Source organism: Talpa occidentalis, unplaced genomic scaffold, assembly GCF_014898055.3.
Source record: "Talpa occidentalis isolate TD23 unplaced genomic scaffold, MPIMG_talOcc4v2.1 talOcc4.12, whole genome shotgun sequence".
Taxonomy (NCBI): Eukaryota; Metazoa; Chordata; class Mammalia; order Eulipotyphla; family Talpidae; genus Talpa; species Talpa occidentalis.
This window is the reverse complement of record NW_023601212.1, coordinates 23,358,696-23,381,547: the sequence shown is the minus strand read 5'-3', so window position 1 is coordinate 23,381,547 and position 22,852 is coordinate 23,358,696. Positions and strand designations below refer to the sequence as shown.

The window sequence follows — 22,852 nt, the reverse complement described above, 5'->3', positions numbered from 1 at the left end:
CCTCACTTTTTTGTAATTTGTTCTCCCTTTTCACTACCTGTTTAAGAATGACATTAAAGATTAAATGTATTTCTGCTTTTTCCACTTTCATTTATGGAGGTTGATTTTTTCTGCTGGAAAAAAATAATAGATCCACAGATGATTGAGTAAAGTAACACTAGGGTAATAGTATGCTATTATGGGATGTCTTAGCTGTCACTTGTAATATGCCCATGGACTCAGGTATCACGTAATCCTTCCTTCTGTTTTTCCTTCTCCATCTGGAAAGCAACTCCTATAATACCATCAGCATTTTTCCAATATTAGGTTCCATTAAGTCTATAATGTATAATCCACTTTCAAATTATAAATTATATTAATTCAACTTCTGCTTGGAGAGATTTCATATTTAATTTTATAAAATAAAATGGAAAATAATAGAACATCAATATATATTCTATATCCGTGTACTAGATCTCAGTGAAGTTAATGATTTCGGTTCTACAGTTCCTTAGCTTCCTGATTTCAGTTGTATTACACTTTTACAAAAACGTCTAATTTTCATTTTATTCTTTTTTTAGCACAGCCCCTGATTTCAATGCTAACATTTGATTTTACTTAAGTTTTATTTATGTAAAATAATTGATCTTGGCTAGAGTTTCCTTTATGATTTCCTTTAACTTGTCTTCTTTGATAAAATTGTCTTAATGAAAAAAAGTGAAGTCCTATCTGCTCAGTCTGGGAAACTTTGTCAACACTGGAGCTATACTCACTATATTATACTATACCACTATTTGAGGTGTTCAAAGTGTGTGTTAAACCCAATCACCAATCTCTCATTTGAGAAATCTTAAAACAATTGATATGTGTTTTAATTTCTGATAAAGATGTTAGGTATGATAAACTTTCAAGTTAGGTTCAATTTTTCAGATATGGTAAAATTTCACAAAACTGTTGTTAATAATGTTAAGACAGTTTTTGTTAAAGTTAATTGTGACTAAGCTTTAGCAAAAGCAACTTAGCTGAGCTTTTTGCTTGTTGATTGTACCAACACGTGTAGTGGTATTTCTTTCCAAAGATGGGGAACCATGTCAGGTGTGTCACAGGCACACATGACTTGTCTCTGTAGAAAATTCTTGTCAATTAATGGCCCTGGGAAAACTGAATCACCAAAAGAATGAAATTAGACTACTATCTCCCATCATAAACAAAAATCAGGTCAAAATGGATAAAGACCATAAAACCATAAAATACATAGAAGAAAATAGTCAGAACCTTCCATGGCATATACTTCAGAAGAATCTTTGAAGACTCTTCTCCAGAAGCAAGGGTAACAGAAGATAAACAACGGGGACTACATCAAGCTAAAAAGCTCTGAGAGCAAAAGAGACAGTAACCACAGCAAAGAGACACCCTATTGAATGGGAGAAAATACTTGCACACCATGCATCTGATAAGGGACTGATATCAAAGATCAACAAAGAGCTCATACAACTCACAAAAACAAAGCCAAAAACTCCAATCAAAAAAATGGCCGGAGGAGCTAAAAGACACTTCTTTAAAGAAGAAATGCAAATGGCCAACAGGCGTATGAAAAAATGCTCAACATCACCAATTATCAGGGAAATGCAAATCAAAACCACAATAAGATACCGCCTCACATCTGTGACAATGATCCATATTGGGGAAAAAAAACCAAAACAAAACAGAAAGAACTAGTATTAGTGAGGATGTGGAGAAAAAGGAACCCTCTTATACTGTTGGTGGGAATGCAAACTGGTCCAGTCACTATGGAAAGCTGTGTGGAGTTTCTTCAAAACACTGAAAATGGTGGTTGTTCCTGAGGTCTTTTGCAATTGTGTGTAGATGAGAACCCTCAGACAGTGACCTGTCCTCTTATTGGGCACTGTCCTTTGTTAGACTATAGCCCATAGGCCCCTATTATGTGGATATTGTATTGCTATACCCCTTGTTTTTGGTTTTTGGTCTTTTGGGGCTTTTTGGTAGCTTTCTTATCTCAGAGCCAGGCAGGTGGGTGGCAGGTGGATGGCAGGTGGGTGGCCATTCAGCCTCCTGTCTTGTTGCCCCTGTCTGCCCTATTTCAGTTAATGTACATTAAGCTGTGCAGTTTAATGATATATAATTGCTAAATGATTGTTTTTCATTGTGATTATACCAATTCACAATGCTAATAATAGTTCACAAGCATTCCTTTTTCTTCACATCTTCACTAGCATTTGTTATCCTCTGTGTTTTGATGATAGCCTTTTTAACAGATGTGAAATGATATTTTGTTGTGGTTATGATTTACACATCCTAGAAAACCTGAGCAGTTAGAAAATTGAAATTGTTATCAAAAAGCTCAGAAAGAAAACATCTGGGTGCAGATAGGTTTACTGGTAAATTCTGTCAAACATTCAAAGAAAATTTGTACCTGCTTTTCTTGTATTTTCTGCAAAAAATTGTAAAGATGGGATTGCCTTCCAACTGATTTTATGAGACCAGCATTACCCTGATAACCAAAACCAGATAAGAACAACACAAAAAATAAAATTACAGAACATTATCTCTGGTAAATATGAATGCAAAAATCCTCAGTAAAATATTAGCAAATCAAGTTCAACAATACATTAAAAGAATGATAAATTATCAGCAAGTAGAATTTATTCCAGGGATGCAAGAATAGTTCACATACACAAATCAATTAATGTGATACACTGCATTAGTAATATGAAAGATACAAGCACTATGATCATTTCAGTAGATACAGAGAGTATTTGACATACTCATCATCCATTTATGATAAAGATTCTCAAAGCAATAGGTATAGAAGAAATATATTTAAACATAATGAAGACCATGTATGACAAACCTATAGCTGTCATACTTGTCAAACAAGTTCAGAATACCATTCTCACCACTATTAACATATTATTGGAGCCCTTGTCAGAGGAATTGGCAAAGAAAAATATACTTACTACAATTGTAAAGGAAGAAGGAAAACTCACTATTTGCAGATATGATATTATACATAGAACACTCACCTCTCTCACCTCTGTCCTATACCCCAGTTATTGTATGCATAAATAAATAAATCTTAAAGAAAACCCAAAAGCACCACAAAAAATACTAGAAACAATTAATGAACATGGTAAAGTTGCAGTTTACAAAATCAAAATGCGATAATCTGTTGTGTTTCTATACATAAACACAATCAATCCAGAGAGGTAATTAAGAAAACAGTATCGGGGGAGGGCAAGAAAAAAAAAAGAAAACAGTATCAATTGAAACAAAAAGTATAAAATACCTAGGAATAAATTTAACCAAGAAAGTGAAAGACCTGTATATTAAAAACTGTAAGACACTGTTAAAATTGAAATGGCCACAACAAATGGAAAGATACTTATGAATTGAAAGAATATTAAGATTACCATTTTATCTAAAGCAATATACAGGTTGAAGGTACTCCATATCAAAATTCCAATGGCATTCACAGAAAAAAACCAAAAAATCCTAAAATATCTCTGTCCTCACAAAAGACCTTGTTGAGCCAAAGTGATCCTGAGAAAAGAAACAAAAATGGAAACGTTTTCTTTCAATCTCAGTCTATGGATGACCAGTGTTGAGACTGTACTCCTCTTTGAGTTTCTTATTATAATTACATGATGCCTTTCAGCAGTAACCATTAGGAAATGTTGAAAAAATAAAGATTTATTATTTACAGGTCTTAGAAATTACACAGGACACCTGGGTCACAGTGAGTACATGGACATAAAGTGAAAGAGAGCACACTGGCTTGGGAAACTGCTCTTAGTGAGGTTAAGTTGGAGTTTTCAGGGTTTCATGGGCTCATGCTTTATTGGTACATTTAACGCATAAGAACTGGAATTTAAGGAAGAAAAATAAAAATAAAAACAAGTGGTCACAAAAGTTAACTAAATCAACCAGGATCTGTAAAACAAAGACGTCTCCATGGTGGGGAGGCATCCTTGCTTTCTTCTCTGTATTTGTGTTTAGATGATTCTGAGCCACAATAACCTTTTTGGGGCCATGAAGTGACAAAACGGAGGATTAAGGCCAACAAAGAGAAAACAGTGGTGTGTAAGGAACTGAATTCTTGAAGAAAGTGTTTTATTGCTGAACCAAATCTAGGGTACTTTAGAAAGTTCTATTTCAAATGAGTTTTTACTTGAGTAGTCTGTAAATTAAAGCTTGAAAGTTAGTGACTGATTAGTAGATGGTTGCATTCCCCAAGATACTAAATAAAATAGATCATTATAATTGAATGCCTTTATTGAGATTCTTGCTCCTTTTTTGATGAACATTGAAAACTATAGCTTTTGATGAGAAGGTGACTATGTGGAGATTTAAACTTAAATTTTTAATGTAATCTTTGGTTTGCTTGACCCATTTTATTTATTCATTATGCCTTGTTGTCTCTGAAATGTACGCATTTTCCACCATTTGTTATATTTGTGAGAAGACTTTTTTTATAATAATTTGTATATAATATATAATTTGTATATAATTTTGTATAATAATTGACAAAAGAATTAAAATAGTTCTCTCATGGCCTGTCATTTTATATATATATATATATCTACATTTCTTCCTTAATTTTAACCAAGACTTAATCATACTTTTGAAATTTGCACCTTCAATTTATTATCAAGTGGGTAATGGAAAATCATTAAAAGTTCTTGATTTAGCGAAAGACAGAGTTGTGCTTTCAGAACTTGTTCTGGGAGCAGTATGCATGAATAAATAATATGTGGGAAAATGCTATAATAATAGTTTGGAGTCACTACAATTCAACAGTACAATTCAGTTAAAGCCTAAAAAGTTACAAGCTGTATGGTGGCAGATGACAAGAATGGAGGTCATTATGGTTGTGGATGTTATTGTTTAGCAAGTGAGAAATGTGAAATATATCTTCAAATTTCTTATTCAAGGAACATGATATTTAAAAATATTGAGTTCTTTCTGTAGTGTTTTCAGCTAAGAAGCGAAGTATTAAATAAAACAGAAATGTTTATTTCTTATAGAACTTACAGTTTATAGGGAACACCAAAGTTATGATATTAAATGTCTGATGAGGGTTATAATAAAGAATCTACTGGAATTTATGAGATCATAAATAATGACACTGACATTTGTAGACTATTTACCATATGCCAGGCATTATGATAACTATTTTACTTAGATTATTTTAATTATTACAACATACAATGAAAGAGATGCTATTCTTACTACCCCTATTTTCAAAGATAAACTGAAGGAACTGCGAGATTAAGTAACTTACCCAAGGTATGTTAGCTAATAAGAGTGGAAGTAGGAACTTAAGATTCAAAACACCCTCTCGTCTCATAGTCTCCACCTTTTCTTTTTTTAAACTGAGCAACATTGCATTATAACTATATGCAAGTTTTAGATATTCACAAATGAGAATCAGCATGTGTATATACTACATTAAGTAAGATTTGGACCCTATTCTATGATGATATACACTAAATTATTTTAGTCCCATGCCAGGCAAACACAACTAAAGTGAATTATTATGTTTGAAAATTTCATATGAAGAAATAAGGAAGCCTGAAGGCAGAAACATTGCAGAAAAAAATTACTTTTCAGATATGGGGATACAGGGGGGATGGATGCTATAGTAGATTTCCCTTCAGAGATGAAGATAATAGGGAGATGGGAGTTTGCTTTGGATATTCATGGAAGAATGTACCTTCCCTAGAGTGATGTGAAAATGAGCAAAACATTGAATTCCCTAAGGAACTGAAGACAGTTCCTGGATATATAATTACCATATTACCTTTACACATCAAATTTATTCCCCATGGAAGAAACAAAGCAAGCTTCTACCTTGTTTATAATCAAGTGCATTAATAGAAAATGGGATAATAAAAAAACTTCACTTTCCTCTGCTGCTTGAGGGGACTCAAAGTCATAATCAGAAATTATGATCTGTGACTTAGAATATTTCCATGGTTTATCTGTATTTAAGTCTGGGCAGAATCCTCTTAGAATCATAGGAATCAAATTGCCTTTTCAAGACTGTAGAGGTAAATACAAAAGATCAGAGAATACTGAGATTTTTCTGATCTATGGATGGTGAGTTTCTAATTTTTATAACAATTTTATAACATTCTGTGCATTAATAATATTCCTTGTTTTGAGGTAAAGTCCAAAGACCTAGGATATGCCTATTTCTTTTCCATTTTCTGCAGCTCTGAGATTCAGGAGAAATTGGTACAATAATTTATTCAGGGGGATCAGAAATTTTCAGAGGCAAAGAGGGTACAAGCAGAGCAGAATCTGAGTTAGTAAGTTCCATCTCAATGAAAGGCGCTGTAACTCTTCTCTATCTATGGCCTTTTCGGAGACATGGGCAGTAATTCAACCTCTCCTAGAGTCTGGTTCCCTTACTTTTGGATTAGAAGCTATGTTCTTGGTTTTCAGTGCATCAGTATAATCAGCATTAGAAGTCAGCATACAATGCTAAGGACTCTGTCTCCCGTCTTACTGGTAAGAAGACTGTTCAAGTGAATGAAGAAATGGTGTAGGAAACAAAGATGATTCTGTCCTGGTACAGGGTTTTCTCCCTTGATTTTTCCAAAAGTCATGTTTGCATATGGCAGCACTGCTATATTTCTATGGAATAGATGTAATGCTTTGTTATATTTGGCTTCTTTAGCCTCTATTAGGGAAAAGTTAATATCATTCAGTATCATCAAAGGTGACCTCTGTGGGTCCAGGTAAGACAGGTGTCAGAACTTTCTAGTGGGCATACTCTTTCAGGATGTGTAGGATAAGATATTGTGGGAAGAGCTTTATTCAGGGCTGTTTGCTAAGGTAACCCTTTTTTCCTGTATCCACAGATTTCCTTAGAGAAAAATGGCTTCTGGAAATGGTTCTTTCATTACTGAATTTATTCTCATGGGTTTAACCAATCGACCAGAACTTCAACTTCCCCTGTTCTGTCTGTTTCTAGTAATGTATATGATCACCATGCTAGGAAATCTGGGTTTGATATTATTAATTGGGTTGAATTCACATTTACACACCCCAATGTACTTTTTCCTCTTTAATTTGTCCTTTGTAGACCTCTGTTATTCTTCTGTGTTTACACCCAAAATGCTGGTTAATTTCATATCAGAGAAGAATATTATCTCCTACATGGGTTGCATGACTCAACTTTATTTTTCTGCTTTTTTGGTATTTCTGAATGCTATGTGCTCATATCAATGGCCTATGATCGCTATGTGGCCATCTGTAACCCACTCATGTACAACAGTGCCATGTCTCCTAAGGTGTGTTCCAGCCTTATGTTTGGTTCATACTTGATGGCATTTTCTGGAGCCATGGCACACACAGGGTGCATGTTGAGACTGACTTTCTGTGATGCAAACATCATCAACCATTATTTTTGTGACATCCTTCCTCTGCTTCAGCTTTCCTGCACAAGCACCTATGTCAACGAGCTAGTAGTTTTCATTGTGGTGGGCATCAACATCATTGTGCCCACTGTCACCATCTTTGTCTCTTATGGATTCATCCTCTCCAGCATCCTCCGCATCAGCTCCAAAGAAGGCAGGTCCAAAGCCTTCAGTACCTGCAGCTCCCACATTATTGCTGTTTCTCTCTTCTTTGGATCATGTATATTTATGTATCTCAAACCGTCTTCTGCTGGGTCAATGGGTGAGGGAAAAGTATCTTCTCTTTTTTACACAAATACAGTTCCAATGATGAACCCCTTAATTTATAGCTTGAGAAACAAAGATGTTAAACTTGCTATGAGAAAAACTCTCAGAGGGAAAAAGTTTTGATCCAAAACACTATCTCATTTTGCAGTTAGTCACAGGACAGAGTCTGTATTGTGACTACAATAATTTTATTAGAAGATTCCTATCTATTGCTTTCTTACCATATTACTAACTTATATGCAGTCTTTATAGAGCATGTCTTCTTTCTTTCCTTTTCACAATTTCTTCTGTTCACACTTTTTCACATTTAGCAATGCTATTAAGGAATAAACTTAATTGTGTTTTTTATTCTTTATCATTTTGAACCTTTTCTTTCCTCTGGAATTAGAAGACTGCATTTCAAGTATTCAGATCAAGGTACATTAGGCTGATATTATGTTATTAACAATGTCTGATCTGCCCCTTGCCATTGGAAGCAAGAAGCAGATGATATGCTTCTGTGTTGGCCTATAGAATAAATGGAAGCACCTAAGGGTTTATATAATAATCATTTCTACATTCTCTTGATCTTTCTGTGGGAAGTTTCAGATGACCATTGTCCCTACTTAAATGATGACGCTACAAAGAAAAGCTAAAGAGTGGTTGCAGCAGAGTCTTTTTGGAGCAGGGAAGGATAAAGGGAACTCCCATCAAGCAGAGATGTGTAGAGGGCTCTGGAGTGTTGGCAGAATTTTATTTATAGATCTACATGGTTGTCCAAAGCTGTGCACTTTATAATGATGAGAAGTGTATATTTTGTAGTATTTTAATATGTATTCATGTTACTTCTCACAATATATTAAGGTCACAAAATTTTGATAATATCTCAACTTAAGGTGCACGTGAAACTAATCAATAAGCAAGACTGAGATTAGAGGCCCAAGTATTTGAGAACAGCTTTCTAAAAGAGAAGACTCTCAGAAGAAACTAGCAGAGTCAGGGTAATATATGGAGTGATTCAGACCAGTCTGGGGTAGTTAGTCCTTGACCACTCTTGATGGAGAATTTCCATTAATATCTCTGGGAGGTGGAAAGTCATTATAATCCCATTGTATAGATTTGTATTAGGGTCTATATCATTATGTTTAATGAAAGAATACAGTTCTCATTCTGTATTATACAATTTCAATTTAACTCCTAATTTTTTCATAAAGTATTTCCTTAAATAAATTCTTCAGTAATTATTTTTGATATCTGTAATGAAATGAATTTGAAAATGGAAATACTTTGTCATAAAGAAAAACTGTACTTCGTCACTAGAAGTATCATAACACATTATTAATGAATAACAACCAGGTTTCACAATTATAATAGGAGTTCGGAGGTGATTCAGCTTTAATTTTCTGTTGCTTCCAAAAGTTTTGGGTTAAGTTTTTTTTTTTTTATATTTTAGTTATATAAGCTTTGTTCCTGGAGATCAGGATGGACGTAAGTCAGAAGGTGAAATTCAGGTTGGCTCAGCTAGGTGGAGAGTGAATCAACAGTTGACCCCTAGTCTTTGTCTGTATAAGCTCACAATGCAGCCATCCTGAGTTTTACCTTTTATTTAGGAAGTCACAGCATTGGGAACTTGTCATGGTTTCAGAATCCATAATTTTATTTGTAAAAGTGATGATGAAACATGATGTTGAAAATGGAATTGAACAGTTACAGTTTTTGCTGGGAATAATGAAGGAAAAGGAAATAAATATTAGACTCGAATGGGATAATTATGCAAACTAAATGCCAAGGATAAGAGGTCATGCATCACTAACACTAGGATTAAGAAATATAAAGAAGATTAATTGTACTATAACAGAACTCTTGTATCTTTTCCATGTTTTCTCCTTCCTGGATCCTCCTGCCCTCTGTCATTTGATTCCCTAAAACTGGGTGAATGTAAGAATGGAAGAATGTACCTTATATCCCATTGCTGTAACATCTGTTATAAGCATCTATTACATTGAATTATAAGTGCTTTTTAACATTCAGTTGTCACTCTCACTAAATAAGTAAAACTAGAAGCAGATTCTTTCACTTAATAAGTGAGTAACTGAGTAACTGCATGGAGTATGATCCAAAAATTATTGATGAAAGAAATCATGTTTTAATGATACTAACCATATTTGAGGTACAGAGAAGAAAATGAAATTAAGTAACACTTTAAACTCTCTCAGCACTCAGTTATATAGATATGCCTTTGATTTTAGTCTCTATGGCAGACTCCCCTCCAGGTACAGCTGACAAAGCAAGCACAACCCATGCATATACCTCACCTGAAGTTATTTAACTTGCATAAATGAAATTTTGTACTTTTAAACTATGGTTTCCAGATTTATTTGCCCATCCTCAGCCACTGTACACTATTTCATTCTCCATTGATCAGTTTGATTATTTTAGATTCCTCATGTATATGGGATTACAGAGCATTTGTCTTTCTGTGTCTGGTTAAGAACACTTAACCTAATGGTCCAGTCACAGAATTTCTTTAAGACTGGATAATGTTCCATTATATGTATAGAACTTATTGATACATTTATCTATCAATGGACACTTAGTTTCTTTCTACATCTTGACTATTATGAATAATGTTTCAAAGAAAATAAGAATGCTGATAACTCTTGAGATACAAAGGGAGTGGTGGATTTACAAGAAAATTGTATTTTAATTTTTTGGGTGTCTCCATCCGGGTTTTCCATTGTATCTCATTGGTCTGTATTTCCACTAACAATAAAGGAAGACTTCTTCCTTCCCCCTACCCTCCATATCCTCGCCAAAAATGTTGTTTTATTGTTGGTTAAAAAAAGTTTAAAATAGAAATTCCATGGATCCAGTTATCCCACCACTGGAAATTTACCCACAGAATATGAAAATACTAATTTGAAGAGATATGTGCATCCTCATGTTCATCACAGCATTATTCACAGTACCCAAGGGAAGGAACTAACCTAAGTGCTTACTGACACTAAGTGATTGCTGACAGATGAGTAGAAAAAGAAGATGTGGCCTATATACTAAATGAAATAATATTCAACTACAGCTAAGGATGAAATTCTGTCATTTACAATAAAATGGATGGACTAGAGGATATTATGCTAAGGGAAATAAATCAGAGGGAGAAAGATAACACTGTGATTTCACTGATGTGGGTGATTAAGAAACAAAACTCATGAATAAACAAAACAAAACTGTTAGACAGCAAGAACAAAATATTGATTATCAGTATGATGATTTGTAAATCAGGTAAAAGGGGTCAATTATATGTTGAAAGATGGAAAATGGATTTTTAAAAAATGATTTATTTATGCATACAAGAACTAGGGTACAGGCCAGAGGTGTGGAGGGTGAGAGGATTCACCAGAGATAGAGTGGGGAGCAGAACAGGCAGACTGACTGAAGTACACTGCTGAGGGGAGCAGCGGGCAAGTCAGGGGAGGTCTGATGCACCATATGGGCTGCTCCCTGGCTAGGGATTGAACTCATGCTGCAGTGGCTGTGGATAGCTTCATAGGTTGCGTCTTAACCCCCTCGCGCCACCAGGGAGGAATTGTTATTAGTAAACAGTGTATATAGATGTTGATTTATAATGATGTACATCTAAAACATATGTTATAAACCAATATTACTATGATAAAAAATTTAAAACATTAGAGGAAAATGAATTCATTCATGTTCCTTAATTATAAAATTTTTGGTTTTCAGTTATACCCTGTAAAATTAGAAAAAAACAAACAGAAAAAACAGTGAGTTCAGTTTTTTAGTTTTTTGCAGTTTTTTTTTTTTTTTTTACAAAATTTCAGTTGCCCAGTGGGTAAGGTAAAGCTGTTGAAAGTTCTTGAACTAGATAAGAACAGAATGTATTTTCAAAACTTGGTCAAAAATCAGTGCAGAAGGATAAATAAAAGGGATCATGTAAGAATATCCTTAAATAATAGTTAGGACTCACTAAAATACTGTAATAGAGTTAAGTTAAAACCTAAAACTGCCAGAATATGTGGTGGCTGATGGAAGGGTATGGGAATGATTTTGGTTGTAGACTCTGTTGCTCAGTATATGAGAAATTGTGGAAAATATTCTGGAGGTGTTCAACCAGAGAACACCCTCATCTTCAGAAATATAAAAATCCTACTATCTCTCTCTACTGTACTTACAAATTAGAAAGAACAAGTTTTGTTCCTATAGAATTTATAAAATTGATTGGGAACGCAGCAATTAAGGTTAAAAAAAGTGTCATAAAAAGGGGTCTGCTGGAATTTAGAGAACATAAATAATGACAACTGATTTATTGGCAATTTACCATGGGTCAGGCAATGTTCTAACTGTTTAACTCCCATTTCATTTGATCATCATAACAATTACTGGAAGAAATGCTGCTTTTAACATTCCTTTTTTACAGAAAGAAAGAAGCACAAGAAATCCACAAGGTACAGTAGTTAGTAAGAATGGTTATAGGATTCACCCCTGTCACTCCATCTCCCCCACTGTATTTTTACAATGAAAAGAAATACATGACATCAGTTACTGAAATAGTCCATCTAAGACCCCAGCAGAATAGTCAGGTAGAAATTTCTAGTATCTGTTTCAAAGCTAGAACTTTAAAAGCTGTGTGACGTTGCAAGTTACTTAGATATATCTCAGAGAGACAACTGAGAGGAGAGTCTGTGTCTTGAAGTTTCAGATAAAGAAGTAAAGAATCCTGGAGGTAAAATCTTTCAGAAAATTTTCCACTTAATATATGGGAAGAAAGAAGACAAAAAGCAATTGGTTTCCCAGCAGAGGTGAAGATATTAGGGAGCTGGGAGTTTATTTTAGGCATTGTCTTGGGAGATGTACAATCCCTGGAGTGGTGGTAAAACTTGAGTAAAATATTGAGTCCCTGCGAATTAAAGACCGATCACATGGCCCGCTGTAAATACAGTCCTATTATTTCCCTTAGCCATACAGAATCTATTCCCTGGGAAAAAACTGAGCAAGCTTCTACTCTGTTTTTAGCAAGGTAATTATATCATTAAACTCACACTCATCTGTATCTTACCAAGTGGCATAGACAAAGAGAATAAGAAAGACTGCTTATTTTCCTTTCTTGCTTGAGAGGACTCAAGAGTCATAATCAGAAACTGATCTGTAGTTCAGAAAGATTTCCGGGGCAGATCTGAAATTAAATTTGTGCAGCATCTTGTTTGAATCCATGGAACTAATACTTGAGAACCTGAAATTGGCCTTCCAGGACCACGGGGGCAAATAACAATGAGGAGGCAGCACTGGGAGTGGTGAGGAGGTGAGTTCCTGAATTCCAGTTATGGAATGGCCCACTTGAGAGGTGGGAACCCAGAGTTGGAAGCTGTGCTCCTGTCTGTCCCATCTTGTTTAGTTCTGAGTATCAGGAGAAACTGGTAGAAGAATTAGCTGGCAAGGGACGAGGAGAAGGTGTGCACAGATACTGAGTTCCTCCGTGGGTGCAGTAGGTCAGTAAGTTTTCTTTCCTCGAGTGGAACTTTTGCTTTTATACTTTTGTCTTCTGCTCTGTGACAAAAGCAGTGACTTCATGTCTCCTTGAATCTGCCCCTTACCTTTGAATGAAATTACGTTCTCTTTCCCACCCACCAGGTCTCATGTCACGGGGGCCAGCTCCTGTAATCAGGGCTGCTGGGTCCACATTCCCTGGCGAGGGGAGGGTTAAAGGTGAATGAAGATGGGTGAATGAGAGAGGGATTCTGCCCTGACCCATCTTTCTCCCTTCGCAGGCAGTTTGCCTTAGTACTGGCCTTCCCTCTGCAGGCGAGGTTTATGATGCTTTTGCCTTATTTAACTTTGAATGTTATTAAATGGAAAGTTAGCATCACTCAACCATAGGACAGTGGTAAAGGCAGATTTTATTGCTCTAAATGGGGTTAGTCTCAGATATTTCTAGCTGCCATGCAACTGTCCCAGACTGGGCAGGTTCATGGTTGATTAGGGCAAATGGAAGAGTATTGATGCCTTTGGTAGATCTGACAGGCCTGTATGTTGAAGCAGGGGACAGGGTAACCAGACAGACCGGCATGCAAGGAGGCAGGCAGTTAGCAACTGAGCCTCTTAGCCCCAGAGATCGCCACAGTCACCCTTCATTCTCCTTCATCTTCCCCCTCTGATCTCTCTCTCTCTCTCTCTGTCCTCTCTGACTTCACTCCTCTCTGGCTTCTCACCTGGCTGTCCTTCATTACAGGTGCATGTGTCCGTGCTTACTCTCTCAAGCACTTTTTGCAATAACAAGATATCAAGTGTGGGTAATGAAACAAAGCCACAGGTGGTGGCGGCCATAGAGACTGGTGGCCGGAGGTGAAAAAGAGCTTGAGCCACCCCATATACAGCACACAAGCACATACAGCTTCTTCTCGAAGAGATATTAGATATTGTCAGAAGAGTGGGATTTCCATCTATTGTAACCTTTTCCCTGTGCTCACAGACACCGGTGGAGACGAATGGCTCTCATCAATGACTCTCTCGTGACTGAATTCATTCTATTGGGATTAACAAACCGACCAGAGCTCCAAATCCCCCTGTTTCTCCTATTCCTCATCATATATATGTTCACAGTTTTGGGAAATTTGGGTTTGATCATTTTAATTTGGTTGAATCCACTCTTACACACCCCTATGTACTTTTTCCTCTTTAACTTATCCTTCATAGACTTCTTTTATTCTTCTGTGTTTACACCCAAAATGCTGGTTAATTTTATATCAAAGAAAAATATTATCTCCTACTCGGGGTGCATGACTCAGCTTTACTTTTACTGTTTTCTAGTCATTTCTGAATGCTATATGTTGACATCAATGGCCTATGATCGCTATGTGGCCATCTGTAACCCACTCATGTACAACGTTGCCATGTCTCCAAAGGTGTGTTCCAGTCTTATGCTTGGTTCATACATGATAGGGTTTTCTGGTGCCCTGGCTCACACAGGAAGCATGCTGAGACTGACCTTCTGTGATGCAAACACCATCAATCATTATTTTTGTGACATCCTTCCTCTGCTCCAGCTTTCCTGCACAAGCACCTATGTCAATGAGCTGGTAGTTTTCATTGTGGCGGGCAGCAGCATTATTGTTCCCAGTCTCACCATCTTTATCTCTTATGGATTCATCCTCTCCAGCATCCTTCGTATCAACTCCAGGGAGGGCAGGTCCAAAGCCTTTAGTACCTGCAGCTCTCACATTATTGCTGTTTCTCTCTTATTTGGCTCAGGTGCATTTATGTATCTCCAGCCCTCTTCTGTTGGGTCTATGGATCAAGGAAAAATCTCCTCTGTCTTTTATACCAATGTGATTCCCATGATGAACCCTTTAATTTATAGCTTGAGGAATAAAGATGTTAAAGTTGCTCTGAGAAAAACCCTTTGTGGGAGAAATATTTGATGAGATATAGTGTCTGTGTATTTAGATATGACTGGTAGAACCTTTTTCTTAAAATAGTTTAAGTGTGAACCTTCGGGTCCTATATCTTTGTACCATGGTTAAAAATTGAATTATCTCTCAATTTGTTTCCTCATTCTAACAATAGATCTTCCTTTCTCCCTCGTCACAATTCCTTTTCTTTTTGAATTTTGCCTGCTGAAGAATAGAATTAGATCAAATGTATCTTTGTTTTACATTCTTATTATGGAGGTTCTTTTTTTTCCTCCTGGAAAAGATGAACAGTTGATCAACTTGATCAGTTCTGCAGTTGATCAAGTGGGGTAATAATGTGCTGTCATGGGGTATCTTATCTGCTACTCAAAATGTGCTTTTGGAATCAAGAATCAAATCATCTTTTCTACTTCTGTCTTTACATCCTCCAATGACCAGGCATGTACCTGCTTTAAATACCAGCATTTCCCAAATGTGAGTTTGCAATAACTATATAAAATATAATCTACATTCCAAATGCAAACAGCATGTATTAAAATTCTTGCAGAGATTTTATATTTACTGTTGCACTGTTCATAGAAGTGAATATTAAATTGGTATATAAAGGATCATCAATATGTATTTATAACATAGACATGATCCAAAGCTCAGGAATGTCAATTAAGTCAGATAGATTCTTAATGAAACATAGATAAAATGTAACTTGTTTTTAAGTCTACTCTTTCAAAAATAATTTTAGTCTACTTCACCATGTTTTTATTGCAGTAATCATGAAATATGACAAAAATTTCTATTTTGAAAGTTTACTTGTTATGGTTTTATACATTAATATCTCTCAGGGTTATAGTTTTTTAAATAACTAAGGAATATAGTTTGCTGATTCTTTTTCATATGAAAGAGAAGTCCTATTGGGTTAAGGTTGCTGATAGATGATTGAAGCTGACATTTTCTGTCAAATCATTTAAAAAGGATTTAGAGTGTTTGCAAACTCTTATAATAAAAAAATAGGATGCTGGAGAAAAAGCATTCCAGTATGTCACTAGGCAAAAAGCAAATGAACAAAACTGAAACCAAATATATAATAATCAAGAGCTTCTCTGGGGCGGGGCGGAGTGGGGATTGAGTTTTATTTATTTTTTATTTTTAAGATTTATCCATAGAAGAGCTGAATAATAAATACAGAAAGTATCTTTAGAAAGTAAAATGATGGGGGAAAGAAAGTCCTTTCTATGATACTGCTCTTTTTTGGAAGACCTTAGAAATATGATGGAAATCACAGGGTTTCTCTAGATAGGATAAAAAGCTCAGGTTCTTTGATATTGACAAGTTAAACCCACAGGGTCAGAGTTCTTATGAACAACTAAATCACACAAGGTTTGATGGTTTCTGTTGACTTCTCCGTGATGGATTTTAAGAGACAAAAATCTTTGAACCTTAACTGAGGGAACAATGAAAATTTGAAAAAAACTTTTAATGAATAAGTCAATTGGTGACAATATGTTTTCTGTAATAAGATTAAACTTATTTTTTCTCAAATACAAGTGATATCATAGCATTCTCTGTCTAAATTATTTCACTTAGCCAAATGTCCTCTTAGGCAATCTACAGGGTGGCAAAACATGAGATTTTTTTTTTCTTTTCCATAGCTGAATAAGATTCCATTGTTTTTATATAACATATACTTGAAAGTTGCTAAGAGAGTACCTCTTAAAAGTTGTCTCTGAAAAATGGAATGGTAATTTTATAACATGAAGAAGGTATTAGCTAAAACTGTGGTGGTAGTCACATTGCAATATGTAAGTGTGTCAATTCAGTACATGTGCACAGTGTTAATGCCATTATATTTCATTTTCTTTGAAAGAATAAAAATGCTTCTCACAGAGATAAGGACATTTGGAAAGGGAGTGTAAAATGCCTTTTACATGAAATATATTTTGCAATCTTTTACTTTCAGCATATGTGAGTTACTCATAGACAGTATACACTTAAATCTTTTTTTTCTTATCCACTCAAAATTCTGTATCTATTGGTGGATGCATTTAATTGTTTTACATTTAAAAATTTATTGAGTACGTATTAAAATTTATCAGGAGTATGTATCATTGTAATTTTTGACAGTTTTTTCTTTTTTGTACTTTTGTCTATCTTTTGATGGTTTTCTTTCATTGAATAATTGGAATGGTATTTTGATTCTTTTGTACAATTTCTTTATGTATTTTCTTTGTGGTTACCTTGGAACTTAAATGTCTTATAATTATTGTAGTCTTTTAAGTTGGGTAGAGTTTAAATTGAGCGACATAAAATTCTATGCTTCCATTCCTCTCCACACTTAATGTTTGTGACTTAAAATCTTTTATTGTGTACCCATTATCATGGTTTTTTTTTTAGTTGTAGTAGTTTGTAATACTTGTTTTTAACTCTTGTAACAGAATTGAAAGCAATTCACCCACCACCATTGCAATTATGCAGCATTCTATATATTTCTGTTGTTTATCAACTTAGTCTAAACTTCCAAGCATCTTATTTTGCTACTCCTCTTCCCTCCTTCTCAGTTGACACTCCCTTCAGCTTGTCTGTTTAGGTAGGTGTAGTGATGATAATCTCCGTCAACTTTTCTTTGTCTGAAAAGCTTTTTACCTGCCCTCATTTTTGATGCATGGTTTTTGCCTTGTTTGTCCTTTCTTCAGCACTTTAACTGTGTCATCCCACTCCCTGTGTTCTGCAAAATTTCTGTGAAAAATCAACTTAGATTCTTCCATGTGATCCATTGTATGTGACAAGTTGCTTTTCTCTTACTGCATTCAAAATCCTTTGTGACAAACTTGAAAACCAACGCTTGAAAGCTGACCATAGGTCTGTGGCTTTCAGAGAATGAGCAGGAAGATTGAGAATTGAGGGGTCTGGGGGAAGCACAATGGACTGTGGTGGAGGACTGTGCTCCAGTGGTGGGTATGCTGAGGTGACTACACAAGGCGGGAGTGGAGGATTTCCTGACAAAACACTACCAAGGATGTAAAATAATGGTTCTTCAATAACAATGAATGAATGAATGAGTGAATGAATGAATGAATAACCCCAAAACAAAATTCTCTTTGTATTGCTTTGTATTGACTTTTGATAATTATGATATTTGTACGGATTCTTTGTGGTAGTTTCTTTTGAAATTACTTTTGCTTCTTGATTTTGGATATCCATTTCCTCACCTAGATTTCAGAATTTTTCAGCCATTTTTATTTTGTATAATTTTTCTGTTCCTTTCTCACTGTCTTTGCTTATTGAGATTTCTATAGTGCATATATCAGTCTTACCGGTAGTGCCCAGTATGTCCCTTAGGCTTTTTTTAACCTTTACTCATTGGGTTTTGTGTGTGTTTGTTTTATTCCTCTGACTATATGATTTCTAAGGATTTTTTAAAAAGTTGCTGATGCAAATTTTGTGTGATCCAGTCTGCTGTTGAATACCTCTAATGAAATTTTCATTTTAATTGTTTTCTTTATCCCCACAATATAAACTTAATATTTTTAAGTTATTTCTTAAATTATTGTCATTGGAATTTCCATTTAGTTTATGCGCTGCTTCTTACAACAGTGATCATCTTTATTACAGTTATTTTCAATTCACTCCAGGGAAATCTCATGCTTCCATTTCATTACAGTCAGTGTGTAATGGTCTATCATGTTTGTTTTTGGAAAATATTTCTTTGTGTCTTTATTTTCCTGACTCTCTGTGCTGGTATGCCCGTAGTACAGAAAACAGTGTTCTAACATCAGGGACTTGCCTTGCATTAGAGAAGATTCACAGTAGTGAGTCCAGCCAGTGATTCTAGGGGCCTCTCAGTTTTTATGTTCAAACCAGCTTCTTTGTTCTTAGTACCCCACCACCCCAAGTGAACTGAGTACTCGGTCTCATCAGTCTCTAAAACAAGCCAGACTGAAGCTGTTTTTGCAGGCAGTTCCCAGGTAACTCGTGTCATCGGAAGCATGGTGCACCTTTTTCATGCATCAGCACCAAGCTGGGGGAAGAGGATTTCTACCACTAGCTTTGTGCTAAGTTAGGGGCAGGGACTCAAAACCATCTTTGTTTTCTGTCAGCTGGGCAGGTAAGGTATGTCTTGTCCCATGCCTCCTCCACTTTCTGAGATAGGTCATCCAGACCAAGAAAATCTAGGTCGTTGATGTGTGTCACACCCCTTTCTCTCCCCATGGAGAAGTTGGGAGCTGTGGTGTGTTGTCTCAATCACATGGAATTGTGCAAGGATAGGTATCAGGACCAATGGCTATCTTAAGTTTCACTGACAGCTTCGCTATGACTGGTTCCATGTTTGAATAGGGTGCAAGAGCCTGAACTATTTTGTGGATTTTTTACAAAATTGATATGTACATGAATATTTTGAAACATTGTGTCCATGGAAATGGTTAGGACTCCTGTTCTGCCATCTCGTTAAATGTAAATTTATAATTTAAGAATCAAAGATGTTAAACTTGCTATGAGAAAAACCCTTAGTTGGAGAAAGTTTTGATCCAAAACAATATCTCTTTCTGTAATTAGTCACAGCACAAGGAGATTCTGTTGCAATTACAACAATTTTATTGGTGTGTTCTTATTCATTGATTTCTTACTATATTGAAGGAAATTGGAGTATGTACTTACTAATTTATATCCAGTCTTTATAAAGTATGTCTCCTCTCTTTATTTTCATGATTTTTTTTCTTCACACTTTTTCACATTTAATCACACGACTAAGGATAAATTTATTAACTGTTTTTTGTTCTTTTTATTTTCAAACCTTTTCTTTCCTCGGAATTAGAAGACTGCATTTCAAGTATTCAGACCAGGGAACATTACGGTCACATTATGTCATTGGCAATGTCTGATCTGCCACTTGCCATTGAAAGCAAGAAGCAGACAATATGCTTTTACTATGTTTAGCCTATAAAGTGAATGGAAACACGTTGAGGTTGACATAATAATCATTTCCACATTCTTTTGAGCCTTCTGTGGGCCAACTTCAGATGACCATTGCCCCTACTTAAATGCTTTAGTTCAGCAGAGTCAGGGTAGTATATGGAGTGATTCAGACTAGTCTGGGGTAGAGACAGTCCTTGACCACACTTGATGGAGAAATATAATGATGAAAATGGAAATGAAATTTGTAGTTTTTGCAGGGAATTATAAAAGAAATAAAAATTAGAATTAAAAAAGATAAGCATGCAAACTGATTGGGAAGTATAAGAGGTCACTCATCAAAAACATTACGATTTGGAAATACTAAAGAGATAATTTTACTAAAATAGATTTCTGACATGAATCTTTTCAAGTGTTCTCTTGCCTGAACCCACTATCTCCATCCATTCCTCTGTAACCTACGGATATTTTCTTCCTGGAAGCATAGTCTGATGCCCTAAGACTGGGTGAAGCTTCACTTCTTTGACTTACATCCCATTGCTGTAACATCTGTTGTAAGCATCTATCACATTGTATTATAAGTGCTTTTTAACATTTATTTGTCACTCTTATTAAATAAGTAAAACTAGAAGCACATTCTTTCACTTAATGAGTGAATGACTGCATATAGTATGAACCAAAAATTATTGGAAAAAGTAATCATGCTTTAATGATACCAGTGGAATTTGAGGTACAGAGAAGAAAATGAAATAGACACTTTAAACTCTCTTCACATTCAGTTGTATAAATATGCCATTGCTTTTAATGTGTTGATCTTATATCCTGTTGTTTTACTAAATGCTTTAGTTCTAAGAGGATATTGGTAGAGTCTTTAGAACTTTCAAATCATGTCATTGATCAAATGAAGGGGTGGAAGCAAGACATGGCAGAATAACTCTACTGCAGACTCCACTCCATATACAGGTGACAAAGCAAGCACAACCCACACCTACACCTGACCTGAACTTATTTAACTTGTATAAATGAGATTTTCTAACATTTGACTGTCAATTTTCAGATAATTCTGCCCCCCCCAAGTCACTAGTAAAATTTATTCACTTTACATTGATCAGTTTAATATTTGAGATTCCTCAAATACCTCAAATATATATGTGAAATTATAGAATATTTGACTTTCTGTGCCTGGCTCAAATCACTTAACCTAATGGTCTCCTGTTTCATCCATCTCATAAGTCATAGAATTATTTTCTTTTTTAAGACTGGATAATGTTCCATTATATATATATATATATATATATATATATATATAACTTGATGCATTTATCTGCCAATGGACATTTTATTTCTATATCTTGACTATTGTGAATAATGTTTCCAAGAAAATAAGTGTCCATAACTCTTTAAGATACAAATTTCATTACCTATATCTATACATCCAAAAGTAGGATTGTGTTCTGACTAGGAATATCTATTTAAATTATTTTGGGTGTCTCCATACTGAATTCCATACTTGCTCATCAGTTTACATGTGTAAACTGATATATGTATGTATGTGACATTGCAAATTATTTAGATAGATCTCCAAGAGACAATTGAGAGGAGATAATATATCTGGAAAAGTTACAGATCAAGAAATAAAGAATCCTGGAGGTAAAATATTTCAGAAAATTTTCCACTTAGTATATGTGAAGATAGAGGGCAAGAAACACTATCATAGATTCCCAACAGAGGTGAAAATAATGGGAGCTGGGAGTTTATTTGAAGCATTGTCTTGGGAGATGTACAATCCCTAGAGTGGTGGTAAAACTTGAGTAAGACAGATTAAAGACAGATCAAATTAAAGACAGATCACTCAACCCAGCCTGTAAATACAGTCTTATTATTTCCTTACTCCATATAGATCTACTCCCTGGGAAGAAACTGAGCAAGTTTCTACTCTATTTATAGCCAGGTACATTATATCATTAAACTCACACTCATCTGTATCTTACCAAGTGACATAGACAAAGAGAATAAGAAAGACTGCTTATTTTCCTTTCTTGCTTGAGAGGACTCAAGAGTCATCATCAGAAACTGATCTGTAGTTCAGAAAGATTTCCGGGGCAGATCTGAAATTAAATCTGTGCAGCGTCCTGTTAGAATCCATGGAACCAACACTTGAGAGCCTGAAATTGGCCTTCCAGGACCACGGGGGGAAATAACAATGAGGAGGCAGCACTGGGAGTGGTGAGGAGGTGAGTTCCTGAATTCCAGTTATGGAATGGCCCTCTTGAGAGGTGGGAGCCCAGAGTTGGAAGCTGTTCTCCTTTCTGTCCCATCTTGTTTAGTTCTGAGTATCAGGAGAAACTGGTAGAAGAATTAGCTGGCAAAGGATGAGGAGAAGGTGTGCACAGATACTGAGTTCCTCCGTGGGTGCAGTAAGTCAGTAAGTTTTCTTTCCTCGAGTGGAACTTTTGCTTTTATACGTATGTCTTCTGCACTGACAAAAGCAGTGACTTCATGTCTCCTAGAATCTTCCCCTTACCTTTTTTTTTTTTTAAAGATTTATTTATTTATACAAGCACTGGGTACAGTCAGAAGCATGGGAGGGTGAAAGAATTCACTAGAGTCAAAGCGGAGAGCAGAGCAGGCAGACTGACGAAGTACACTGCTGAGGGGAGCAGCGGGTGGCAGGAGAGGTCTGCGTGCCATGTGGGACCCTCGCCTGGTGGCTGGGGATCAAACTGGCACAGAGGCTGCAGAGGCTGCGGGCAGCTTAGCAACCCAGTGGTCAACCGCTGCGCCACCGGGGAGGCCCTCTGCCAATTACCTTTAAAACTAAATTCTCCTCCCTCCCACCAGGTCTCATGTCAC

At 35.7% G+C, this 22,852-nt stretch overlaps 5 protein-coding genes across 6 annotated transcripts in view; all 5 read left to right on the top strand.

Moving 5' to 3' along the window:
- The window catches only part of LOC119242111 (olfactory receptor 151-like), a 368,040-nt gene that overhangs the window by 187,581 nt on the left and 157,607 nt on the right, over window positions 1-22,852 (top strand). The gene's annotated exons all lie outside the window — the stretch shown is intronic.
- Window positions 1-22,852, top strand: part of LOC119239929 (olfactory receptor 147-like) — a 46,671-nt gene that overhangs the window by 15,127 nt on the left and 8,692 nt on the right. The gene's annotated exons all lie outside the window — the stretch shown is intronic.
- The window catches only part of LOC119239931 (olfactory receptor 8B3-like), a 41,745-nt gene that overhangs the window by 15,144 nt on the left and 3,749 nt on the right, over window positions 1-22,852 (top strand). The gene's annotated exons all lie outside the window — the stretch shown is intronic.
- LOC119239933 (olfactory receptor 8B3-like) lies at window positions 6,878-7,814 on the top strand. The gene is given in 2 exon segments (XM_037504323.2): window positions 6,878-7,183; window positions 7,186-7,814. Coding segments are annotated over 2 exon segments (930 nt in total). The 5' UTR covers window positions 6,878-6,882.
- Window positions 14,158-15,103, top strand: LOC119239932 (olfactory receptor 147-like). Its single transcript, XM_037504322.1, has one exon. The coding sequence runs from the start codon at window positions 14,171-14,173 to the stop codon at window positions 15,101-15,103; it is 933 nt and encodes a 310-aa protein (XP_037360219.1). The 5' UTR covers window positions 14,158-14,170.

Coding starts and splice junctions, on each gene's coding strand:
- LOC119239932 (XM_037504322.1), top strand. CDS start 14,171: ATGGCTCTCATCAATGACTCTCTCGTGACTGAATTCATTCTATTGGGA.